Source organism: Eulemur rufifrons, chromosome 16, assembly GCF_041146395.1.
Source record: "Eulemur rufifrons isolate Redbay chromosome 16, OSU_ERuf_1, whole genome shotgun sequence".
In the NCBI taxonomy this organism is placed as follows: domain Eukaryota; kingdom Metazoa; phylum Chordata; class Mammalia; order Primates; family Lemuridae; genus Eulemur; species Eulemur rufifrons.
Genome location: NC_090998.1, coordinates 77,524,611 through 77,537,045, shown reverse-complemented (window position 1 = coordinate 77,537,045; position 12,435 = coordinate 77,524,611). Strand labels below are relative to the sequence as shown.

The 12,435-nt window shown below is 40.6% G+C and overlaps 1 protein-coding gene across 2 annotated transcripts in view; it reads left to right on the top strand.

The window, feature by feature from the left end:
• Window positions 1-5,259: 5,259 nt before the first annotated feature.
• The window catches only part of BLTP3B (bridge-like lipid transfer protein family member 3B), a 70,351-nt gene continuing 63,175 nt past the window's right edge, over window positions 5,260-12,435 (top strand). The window contains exon 1 of one of the 2 annotated variants that reach the window (XM_069490005.1): window positions 5,260-5,572. In XM_069490005.1, coding sequence (XP_069346106.1) covers window positions 5,529-5,572 — 44 coding nt within the window. In that variant the 5' untranslated portion in view covers window positions 5,260-5,528. The remainder of the gene's footprint in view (window positions 5,573-12,435) is intronic. The other variant, XM_069490006.1, reaches the window with a different exon arrangement.

Genomic DNA, 12,435 nt, shown 5'->3' with positions numbered 1-12,435 from the left:
TTTTTCTTTTCTCAATTTTATGAAGACTAAATGATAAAATCAAATACTTGGCAGTAATTATTATAATATCATTATCCTTCTTTACCATATGATCATCTTCTGTCCTTGATCAAGATCATTCTTGTTCTTGGCTTTAGCAATCATTAAATACTGATGAACCCTAAACTAGAACTTCCACTTCTAACTGAAAACTTACAAAGTTTCCACCCAGCAATTCTTAAAGGCAACAAACCCAACACAATCTTATCTCCAAAACAGCTTGTTCCACCTATATTATTTATCTCAATTAGTGGTGTGCCCCAGACTAAATACCTCAATTGCCTTCAACTCCTATCCTTGATTTAATCTCTGGAATGTCCTTGACCTTCCTCCACCCCTACCGATACTGCGTTATCTCACACCTGGAGTAATGCCACCACCTTCTCAATGCCTTTTCTCCCTCCATGCTTTACTCCATCCTCTGCACTGACAGCATAATTATCAGTAAGTAATAGTAAGTATTAGTAACATTAGACCACCTACCATTTATAGAAGCTATGAACTTTTGGACTTTTGTCCTTTTCCATAATTGTATTCTACCTGTCTGAAATAAACATCCTTTTCTGCACAGGGAATTATCAGGTTATTAAATATGAAATGTCCGCTTTCCTTAAGTACTAAGTTTGACAGTTGAAATCTCTGACATTTCACTTTGACACTTCTTGTTTTATTTTTATTGTGAAGGTACATCCTCAGTCTTTCAAACACATGTTTTGGCTTGTGGTTATCTTTCAAATTTTTTTTAGAGCAATTTTTGTGAAACCATGGATAAGTCAAAAATTTGTGTTATGTTCAAATTTGAGTTCCATCTTGGAACCAATGCAGCATAGACAGCTCAAAATATCAATGAAGTATTTGGGAAGGATGTCGCTAATCAATGCACAGTATGTCAATGGTCTGAGCAGTTTCATTCTGGTGATTTTTATCTTGAAAATGAGCCACATGAGTGACCTGAGACCAAGGTGGATAATGATGAACTGAAAGCTGCAGCAGAAGCAAATCCGTATCAACCTACACGTGAATTAGCAGCGAAGTTTGATGTTACTATTCCAACAATAATGGACCATTTGAAACAAATCTGGCAAGGTCAAGATGTTCAATAGATGAGTTCTGCATGAATTAAACCAGCACAAGAAGATAAATCATCTTGAAGTTTGCCTTTCTTTGCTGTCACAACATAAAGGTGAGCCACTTCTACACCATATTGTGATGTGTGATGAAAAATGGATTTCTTTTGACAATCGCAAGCATTTAGCACAACAGTTGGATAAAGATGAAGTGCCAAAACACAGTCCAAAACTGAATATTCATCAAAAAATACTAATGGTGTCTGTTTGGTGCTCCAGCACAGGTATTATCCACTACAGTTTCATGAAACCTGGTCAACTGATTACAGTGAATGTCTACTGCAACCAACTGGACAAAATGATAAGGATGCTTCCAAACTGTGTCAACAGTTTAGGCACATACTTTGATTAATTGTACTGCTTCTTGTTTGAAATACAATAAACTAAACTTTTGATTCAAAATCAGACATTTCATATTTGACCTACTAATAATAATAGTCTACCATTCTACTGTGTCAGGCACTCTGCTAAGTACTTCAGCTTTATTAGCTTGGTTAATTCTCACAACTTCCTGAAGGTATATAGTATCACAGGGCTCAGAGAGGTTCAATACTATTCCTATGATCATAGCTAAAAGAAATCTGCAGAGCTAGCTTTCAAACCCAAGTCTTTGATTTCAGGGTCAGTTCTTTCAAGAAATTAAACTGACTTAATCTCATCTTTGAAATAATACCTCCACTGTAAATCTGTCTCTGAATGAATCACTCCCTCCACTGTGTTCTTATAGCACTTTGCTTCTGTTTTTGATAATGATAATATCTAGCATTCATTATGAGTTTGCTATATGCTAGGCACTTTGTTAAACACTTGAGATAATGTTATCTCCAACAGAAGAAACTGAGGTTGTGTAATTTGCCCAAGTTTACACAGCTACAAAGTGACTGAGCTGGCATTTGAACCAGTCTAATGACAGACCTGAAGGTCTTAATATTATAATACAAATTTACCTTTCATGCTAGGCTGTTAACTTGGATGGCAGGAATAGATTTTTTTCCTTGCTTTTGTTTAGGTAGCCCTAGATACCTGAATATTAGTGCCTGGTCTATTTTTTTATTTTTTATTTATTTATATTTTTTATTTTTTTGAGACAGAGTCTCACTCTGTTGCCCAGGCTAGAGTGCCATGGCATCAGCATAGCTCACAGCAACCTCAAACTCCTGGGCTCAAGCAATCCTCCTGCCTCAGCCTCCTGAGTAGCTGGGACTATAGGCATGCACCACCATGCCCAGATAATTTTTTCTCTATATATTTTTAGTTGTCCAGCTAATTTCTTTCTATATTTTTTTTAGTAGTGACGGGGTCTCGCTCTTGCTCAGGCTGGTCTCGAACTCCTGAGTTCAAACGATCCTCCCATCTCGGCCTCCCAGAGTACTAGAATTACAGGCATGAGCCACCATGCCCAGCTGTGCCTAGTCTATATTACATGACAAATGTGAAGTGAATGCAGTCAACTCACACACCTATTCTTTCCATTCTCCACAAAGGGCCAGGTTGTTGGACTATGTTTAAACTTGCCTCCCCACCAACCCAAGTTCACACCTTCCTAACACATTCTTCAGGGGTAGTGTAATTTCATTTCCTCTTTTAGACATCACTGAGTGGTCACTTTCATCTCTGAAAAATATTGGTTTAGGGGGGTGGGTGAGGCGAAAGTGTAAGATTGTAAATTTTGCCCATTTATTTATTTATTTTTATTTATTTATTTATTTATTTTGAGACAGAGCCTCACTTTGTTGCCCGGGCTAGAGTGTCATGGCATCAGCCTAGCTCACAGCAACCTGAAACTCCTGGGCTCAAGAAATCCTCCTGTCTCAGCCTCCCGAGTAGCTGGGACTACAGGCATGTGCCACCATGCCCGGCTCATTTTTCTATGTATCTTTTTAGTTGTCCATATAATTTCTTTCTATTTTTAGTAGAGATGGCGTCTTGCTGTTGCTCAGGCTGGTCTCAAACTCCAGAACTCAAGCACTCCTCCTGCCTCAGCCTCCCAGAGTGCTAGGATTACAAGTGTGAGCCACCACACCTGGCCAAGTTTTCTCTGTTTCAACAATTTCCTTTCTTTTTACAGAAGTTCTCAAGTGACATTTACATACTTCTTTATTTTTTAATTTAATTTAATTTCAGAGTATTATCGGCTACAAACATTTTGATTACGTAAATTGCTTTTGTACAGTTTTAATCAAAGTTATAGGTGTGCCCATCACCCAAATAGTGTGCGTTGTTCCCATTAGGTGTGAATTTACTCATCCTCTCCTCCCCCCTCCTACCTGCTTGATTTCCAATGAGTTTTATTTCCATATGTGCACATAAGCATTGTTTGATTAGTTCCAATTTAATAGTGTGTACATGTGGTGTTTGTTTTTCTATTCTTGTGATACTTCACCTCGAAGAATGGGCCAGTTCTATCCAGGTTAATACAAGAGGTATTAGTTCACCATTTTTTTAATGGCTTAGTACTCCATGGTATACATATACCACATTTTATTAATCCACTCACATATTGCTGGACATTTAGGTTGTTTCCACGTCTTAGTGATTGTGAATTGTGGTGCTGTAAACATTCGGGTGAAAGTGTCTTTTTTTTTTTTTTTTTAAATAAAATGTCCTCTTTTCCTTTGGGTAAATGCCCAGTAGTGGGATTGCTGTATCAAATGGTAGGTCTACTTTTAGTTCTTTGAAGTATCTCCATATTACTTTCCTTAGAGTTTGTAGTAGTTTGCAGTCCCACCAACAGTGTATAAGTGTTCCTGTCCACACTCACGCCAGCATTTTTGTTTGGTTTGGTTTTTTTTTGCCATCCTCACTGGATTTAGGTGATATCTCATTGTGGTTTTGACTTGCATTTCCCTGATGATTAGAGATGTTGAGTATTTTTTCATGTTTTTTGGTCATTAGTCTATCTTTTGAAAAGTTTCTGTTCATGTATTTTGTCCAGTTTTTAATGGGGTTGTTTGATTTTTTTCTTGCTGATTTGCTTGAGTTCTTTGTAGATTCTGGTTATCATTCCTCTGTTGGATATGTAGCATGCAAATATTTTCTCCCATTCTATAGGTTGTCTATTCTCTCTAGTGAATGTTTCCGTGGTTGTGCAGAAGCATTTTAATTTGATCAGGTCCCACTTATTTATTTTTGTTGTTGCTGTGATTAGGGTCTTCTTCATAAATTCTTTGCCTAGGCCAATGTCTGTAAGAGGTTTTCCAACATTTTCTTCTAGAATTCTTATTGTTTCATGCCTTACATGTAAGTCTGTTATCCATTGTGAATTAATTTTTGTCAATGGTGAGAGGTGCAGATCCTATTTCAGTCTTCTTGTGGCTATCCAATTTTCCCAGAACCATTTATTGAATATGGATTCTTTTCCCCAGTGTATGTTTTTGTCTGCTTTGTCAAACAAAGATCAGATGGCAACATGAGGATGGTTTTATATTTGAGTTCTCTGTTCTTGTGCCAGTAACATGATGTTTTGGTTACTATAGCTTTGCAGTATAGCTTGAAGTCTGGTAAAGTGATGCCTCCCAATTTGTTACATACTTGTTTAGATACAACCTAGTGAAGTGGGTAGGGCTGATATGATTAACCTATTTCACAGATGATTAAAGTGAGGCTAAATATAAAGAAATTATTTCCTCCAGGATTACACAGCTAGAAAATACTAGAGCCAGGATGTGAATTCCTAGGTCCTCCCCAGACTCTATAAAGATACCTCCTCAACTTTTACTTCTCTTAGGATTGGAAAAACCAGGGGAAACATGAAATTACAGCACTCAGCTAAGGGAAAGGCAAAGGGGAAGGAATCCAGGGAAAAACATGAAGAAAGATGAGTCGGTCAAAAGCAGAGTCGTTTGTTGAGCAGTTATATTGAGGAAATTAAGAAGAGAAGTAGGAGGTGGAAGGACAACTCGGTCGTGGTGGCAGGAACACGAGCAGCGGAAGGGCAGGGAAGGATTAAGGCCCAAGAAGAGTCTAGCATTGGGAATCAAAGGACTCTGGCCTCTGAAGAGCGGTGGATCCCTTCGCCAGCCTGGGGCGAGGGGGCGGGGCCTCGAAACCTCTCGCTCCGCCAGCCCCGCCCAGGGCCCGCCTCGCGCCGCGCCGCCCCCGCCCTCCCCCAGGTCTCTTAGGTGATGCTGCAGCCAAGATGGCGCCGGCGGCGGCCGCGGCGGCTTAAGCGTGATGCTTCGGATCCTCGTTGGCGGTGGCAGCGGCAGCGGCGGCCTTGGCCGCGGCCTGGCGTCTCTCCCGTGCGTGAGCGCTCAGGCGCCTGTCCTCCGGCCAGGTTAGCCGGGACAGAGAGGAGACGGCCACGGAGACAGGAGGCAGTGAGGAACAGAGCGAAAGCGCGGCGTCTCTCGCCTCGGCACCATGGCTGGGATCATCAAGAAACAGATCCTGAAGCACCTCTCCAGGTCAGTGGGAGCCTGGAGCCTGGGGGCCGGCCCGCCTCCGCCCTAGTCCACACTGAGTCAGCCTGCGGCCTCCGGGGCGGCGGGGACTGGCGGCGGTGCGGGAGGCGACCCTCGGGTTTCCCCGCCCCAGCCGGGGCAGAGGTCGCGGCCGGGGTCTGCCGTCGCTTGCGGCGCCCGGGGTGGCCTCACGGGTGAGCCCTGATTGCGTTCTCCCCCGGGCGGGCTCGCGGAGGAGCGCGCGGGGCGGCGAGCTGGGATTGCTCCCGACGCGGCGTCTGGGGGGCGTCCCGGGGCCGCTCCGGGCGGTCCTGCGCGGAGGCTGCAGGTGGCCTGGCGTCACCCAGGTGCCTGGTTGATGTGGTGGCCTCGAGCTGGGGCTCCGCGCTCGGTCCCCTCGGGGCAGAGCGGTTCCGTTAACTGAGGGCGTTTGGCGCAGTGTGGACTCTTGGAGCCGAGGTCGTGTTCTCAGTGAAACGTCAACCTTGTTATTGTTCTGAGCCGCCCCCACCTCGGCGTTCCCCTCTGAGGCGTTAGAGGGTGTGCCTGTTTGCTCAGTTAGGATTTGTTTTAGGTAAATAACCAGAGTTCCCAGCTTTGGCAAGTTCCTTCTGGGGTCCTTTTAGTCTCACATCATTCTCACTGATTTTTGTTCTTTTTCATCTGAGACTCTTAAATTCAGAGACTTAACATCTGTGGTGATTAAAACCCAGGATATGTCATTCTTTCCATTTCATAACGTGGTTTTAGTCAGAAACATGACTCAGTAAAGCTGGCAGTTTGTTACTGCTCTTGGCTTCTCCATATTTGTCTTGAGACACAGGCTAAGAATGTAGGATCTTCTTCCAAGCTGTTAACCGAGAATTCAAAGCGCTGGGTTAGGATCCGTTTCTCCTCTTCTGTTATTTTTAAGTTAATGATTGCTTTTAACTGATTTTAGGAAGAGACTCAGGTATAATGATAGACTTGTGTGGTAAACATAATTCTTGATTCTCCAGTTTGTTTTATACCACAAGTTACCTATTGGGGAACAGAATCAATACTTATGTGATTCAGCAAACGTTTTCCTCACTTGTAACATTGAATAAGATACAACATAGTTTCTTTTTAAAGTAGCAAATTGTAGCAGCGTTTATGAATATACATTTATTAGTGATAACTAATTGGAAAGTTTCTTTTAAAATTGTACATCTGGTTCAATACTGAACCATCTTATTTTGGAAGGTTTTACTTCTCTATTTATTATTTGGGTAAATCTTTTGTAAATCTGATGGCCTCCAGCCTTTCTCATACCCAGTTCCACAATAAAATGCAGATCTAAAAAAAATGTTTGAAATACTTATTTTCCCACTCTCTTAAAGATGATAGTAAATAGTACCACTCGAGATGACAAGGAGAAAAGTTAATTCAATCACTAAGTGTCTTTAATTCTTTTGTAGAATTCCATTTGAGGACTCTTAAACATTAGGAGAAAAGTTGTAATTGTAACATAGACAACGCCCACACAATCAAAATTGAGGCCTTAGGGTTACTTTTTAATCTGTATGGTTTCTAATGACTCAGTGATTAACAGTAATGAGGATTTTTTTCGAGAGATGCATTTTTGAAACTGTTGAGTTTTCAGTTATTTCACATTTCAAAAAAATCTCCTTAATTCAGGTGAGTGAAGAGTATTAAATTCTTATTTTTGGCTGGTGTATTAATCTTAGTGTTAATTGGTGTCATCTCCTAAGAAAAATGCAGTTATTCATAAACCTAAAGGCAATTCATAATAGATGAAACAAGGTAGATGTTGTGATAAATTATGGTTGTTCAAGTAGTAATGGACTTTTGAAATTATCTGGGTCAAATTTAATTTTATAGATTATCCAGTAATGAAGATGGTACTATATTGATCTAGTGGTCTAGAATACAATTTAATAAGTTTAATAGGAAACACTTAGAACATACCACTTTCTAATAGTAGACAACTCATGTGATCTGTGTAAGCAACCCATTGCACCTTCTCAAAGGAGGCCTTTCCTTACGAGACTTTAAAATTGTGAGCCCCGGTGCTTCCTGTCCCTCTTCCTTGATTTTCCTCCATAGCACTCATCCTCATCTTTCATAATACATATTTCTTTGCTATTTGTCTCTCTACACTTTAATGTAAACTGCATGAGGGCAGGAATTTTTGTCTTGAGGCTGGCATAAAGTAGGTACTTAACAACTATTTGTTGAGTGAATGGATGGGCTGGCTCTCCCTCATATTGCTGTTCTTTTTAACTGAGGCAAGACTGTATGCCACTAATATTATTGAGATTTGGGATGACCAGTTTCCCTGAGGTTTTAGGAGTTAGTAGGTAATTGAGTCATTGAATAAACGTGGTGCCTTTGGAGTTCTGGAAAGGAAGAACTAGCAAAAATGGCCTCGTTCATATGGAGTCTTATGGGGGGGGGGGTCTTCCAGTAAGGAAATGACCTAGTTATTATATGAGGGGAGAGTTTTCCAGTAAGGAAGAAGATTATTTAGAAACCAATATGAGTAAGAATGCTCACTCTTAGCCTTGAGATTGAATTATAATGAAATTGCAAGTTTAAAGCTATAGGGGCAAAGGGGAAGCTTTGCCTTTGCTCTCTGAAAAATCAACTCACAAAAAGGCAGATTAATTGGAGAAAAAGCACACACTTATTTCATGTGCACTTGGGGAGAATCACAGAGTGGTTGCCCACCCCTCTGCAGGGTTCAAGAGTTTATATATCATCCTGGTAACACAGATTATGGGGGTGGGAGGGAGAAGAGAAATTTTATTGAGAAGCACAAAGGATTAATAGGGGGAATGAATCAGGCAACAAAGATTAGTTTGTAAATAGCATTTGTAGATGGTGGTCTTCAAACATTTTTGGTTTTATAGGGAGAGGAAGAAAAAAAACAATTATCCTTGGTAGGTCTGGATTTTAGGCAGATAAAGGGACTTCAGCTTCTTTGGGAGAGGGGGTGTGGAAGGAAGGTCAGAGAGACCTTGAGGCTTCATTTCAGTATGTCGAAGTGCCATATTTTGGGGTGCTGGTTTCTGAGCCCCAACAAAACTATCATTGCCCAGATGTAGGGACTTGAGAAGCTAGTATATTGGGAAAGAGGAATTGTTCAGGAATTGTTCTTAAGAGATTAACAAATGCTTTAAGTAAATGCCAGACTATTTGAGAAGTGTAAATCTATATACTTGTTCCTTGCCTAATTGTTTAGTTTGTATTCTAAGCATCTCTTGCTTTGTTAATAAAAAGTTTACGTACTTGACTAACCTGAAAATGAGGACAAGGGAGTGTATTTCGGGGGAAGGGGAGGTTAGAGTAGTTACTTTTTTTTAGGAGAAGTGAAACAACAAAAGCCTTTGAAGGAGAAATTATCCCCGATCTTTCAAATTATATCAGCATAGAATATATTTTGGGGGATTTTCTAAGAGAGACCAGGGAGGCTGCTAAAACATCCTACAATGCACAGCACATTCCCCCACAACAAAGAATTATTTGGCCCAAATGTCAGTGGCTCCCATGTTGAGAAACTGGTTTAAAGTATACAGATGTGTGTCATATGATTGAGCTAGGGCACTGTGCTAGTTAAGGTTATTTTGTCTGCAAACAACCGAAACCTGCTCTATTTGCGTAAAAAGGGAAGTATAACAGAAAGCAGAAAATCTGAACAACCAAACCAGGGAAAGAGCAGGAAGCAACCAGCTCCTAGAATCTCATTGGAAGAGTTCTTAGACCTTCTTACAGTAAGATATTAACTTCAGCACTATTGACTTTTTTCTTTCTTTGGTCTCACTCTGTGGCCCAAGCTGGAGTACAGTGGCATGATTGTAGCTCACTGCAAGCTTGAACTCCTGGGTTCAAGCGATCCTCCTTGTCTGTTTCCCCAGTAGCTGGGACTACAAGAGCTTGCCACTACACCTGGCTAATTTTTAAAATTTTTTGTAGAGATAGGGTCTCACTATGTTGCCCAGGCTGATCTCGAACTCCTGGGCTCAAGGGATCCTCCTGCCTTGCCTCAGCCTCCCAAAGTGCTGAGATTACCAGCCTGAGCCACCACACCCAGTCACTATTGACATTTTGAACTAGATAATTCTTGTGGAGGGCTGTTCTGTGCATTGTAGGATGTTTAATACCTCCAGACATTGCCAAATATCTTCTAGGAGGCAAAATTGTTCCTGGTTGAGAACCACAGCTTTAGGGTGCTACCCCATCTTCCACAACTCCCAATCTCTGATTTCTCCTATCAGGTTTCAGATTCCTTGAAGAGAGAACCTGTATGACCCAGTTCTGTCTATCCATGGATCAATTAGCAATGACAAAGGGTTGTACTGCAAAAATATAGTTATGAGGAGAATTATTTGAGTCAGGCTTGTTGCTCCATTTGGCATCTGTAATAAGCACTGAACTAAATCATATTTTCAAGGGCCTCACTTACGATGTTACGGAAGTTGAACTTCATCCTGGGGACAGGGAGTGACTGCTAATAAAGATAAAAGAGGAGGCTAGGCAGGGTGGCTCATGCCTGTAATCCTAGCACTCTGGGAGGCCGAGACGGGTGGATCACTCGAGGTCAGGAGTTCGATACCAGCCTGAGCAAGAGTGAGACCCCATCTCTACTAAAAACAGAAAGAAATTAGCAGGCCAACTAAAAATATATAGAAAAATTAGCCGGGCATGGTGGCGCATGCCTGTAGTCCCAGCTACTCGGGAGGCTGAGGCAGGATTGCTTGAGCCCAGGAGTTTGAGGTTGCTGTGAGCGAGGCTGATGCCATGGCACTCTAGCCTGGGCAACAAAGTGAGACTCCCTCTCAAAAAAAAAAAAAAAAAAAAAGATAAAAGAGGAAGTCTGGGTTTTGGAGTCTGAGGTTCAGGAGCATATCTGGGGTTGAAATATAGAGTATACAAATAGACTCTGAATAACTCAAGTAGAAAACTAATGTATTGGAGGGATATTGATGTCCCACAGAACTTACAAGAAATTGGAGAACAAGACTTAGAAACAGAGTGGAGCAGTCCAGCTCCAAGGATCTAGGTAAGGGAAACTGCTTGATGGTCTCAAGATGACTTGTTCCATAAACTGAGGGGAAGGAACACTTTAAAGAGAGAGGATGGCCTGAGAAGATTGTTGAATGTTTAGAATATTTGTTATATATATTAGGAAGGGTTGAACACTTGCAGGGTTTTGTGATCGAATGGCACAGTGATAAGAGTTTAGGGTGCCTCACAATGTGTTGATGGAATGAGCCTCTAGATTTAGGACATGGTAGGATGGAAAGGGGAGGGCAGCAGCCGATAGTATGGAGAGAAAAGGAAAAGGACTGGGAGTGCTATCTAGGTGGAAGAGTAGTGAAGTAAAGGAATGAGCTAATTGGAAGGATTGGAGGTTTTGTCTGAAAGTGTCATATCGAAGTTTAAGATTTTAGAGGTGAAGAAGGTCTGGTTTAGAATAAGCTATCTGATATGACCATGGAAGTGAGCTGTTGAAAAGAAGTTAAGGTGCATGTAATTGGAGATAAATACTACTAGGTCTTTAATCTTTCACGTATTGGAGATTCATAGAAGGAAATACAACACTGCTTATTTAGTCTACCAGAAGTTATTTTTTCAAATTCTAACTTCTTTTCAATATTGATAGACTAATTATTTGTATGCTTTACTTTTATGGTAAGATTCAATAAATAATATTTGAGACTTTATGTATTCCAGGTTCTTGAGCATATTTATGTGCCAGACAGTGACATTAGAAATCCAAAGATGAATAAGACATGTTTTCAGCTCTTGGGAAACTTTAGTGATTCTTATTCTGATATAACAAGCATGAGTAGGATCACTAACTGTAATCTGTTTTTAAATTGTACTGCCATGTGAAATTTGAGATTTTGTTTACTTGGAATAGGTAACTGGGAAAAGACTGAGTTAAATACTGCTTTTTGGATTGTAAATAAATTACTTTTGTAAAAGTTTGAGAGTTTTTGAAAGTAACTTGTGTTACTTAAATTGGCAGTATTCATTTATAAATGATCCTCAGTAATCTGGATTTTGACAATAGATATATTAGTTGTTTATTTAACAAATAATTTACTGAGTGTTTACTTTGTATCAAGTATTGCTCCATAATGCTAGGGGTAAAGCAGTGAACAAAATTGGTGAAAATTCCTGCCCATATGGAATTTACATTTTAATGAGAGGCAGATAGTAAGTAAATAAGTGAAATACACAGTACAATGTATCAGTTTGTATTAAGTGCTACTGAAAAAAGTAACACAGGAAGTTGGGGATGGAGCTTGCAATTTTAAATCTGGTGCTCTGGCAGGGTTAATTGAGAAGGTAATATCTGAGAATAGTCCTGAAAGAGGTGGTAGGAGCAAATGAAAAGGGTCTGGAAGTGGTAGGTGGTTTCTCATTTTTGAAATACATCAAGGCTATCAATATAGGTAAAGTGGAGTGAAGTGAGTAGAGGAAGAAGACATCAAAGAGAAAATAAGGGCCAGATCATGTGGGGCCTTGTAATGACTTGGCTTTTACCTTAAGTAAGATCAGGAGCCACTGGAAGGAAGGTTTTGAGCCAGGGAACGCTCTGGCAGCCATATGGGAAATAAGTAATAGGAAGTTAAGGACAGGAACAGGAACCCAATTAAGAGGTCGTTATTATAATAACTATTCATTTGAGAAAGATATTGGCTTGGATGAAGGTATATGCAGTAGAGTTGAGATAGGTTCTAGATGTATTTTGGAGGTAGAACCAGGATTGACTGACATATAAGATGTAGATTGAAAACAGTAATGGATGACTACAAAGTTTTTGACATAAGCAATGGACGAGGTGGAATCATCATTAACTATATAGGAGAAGA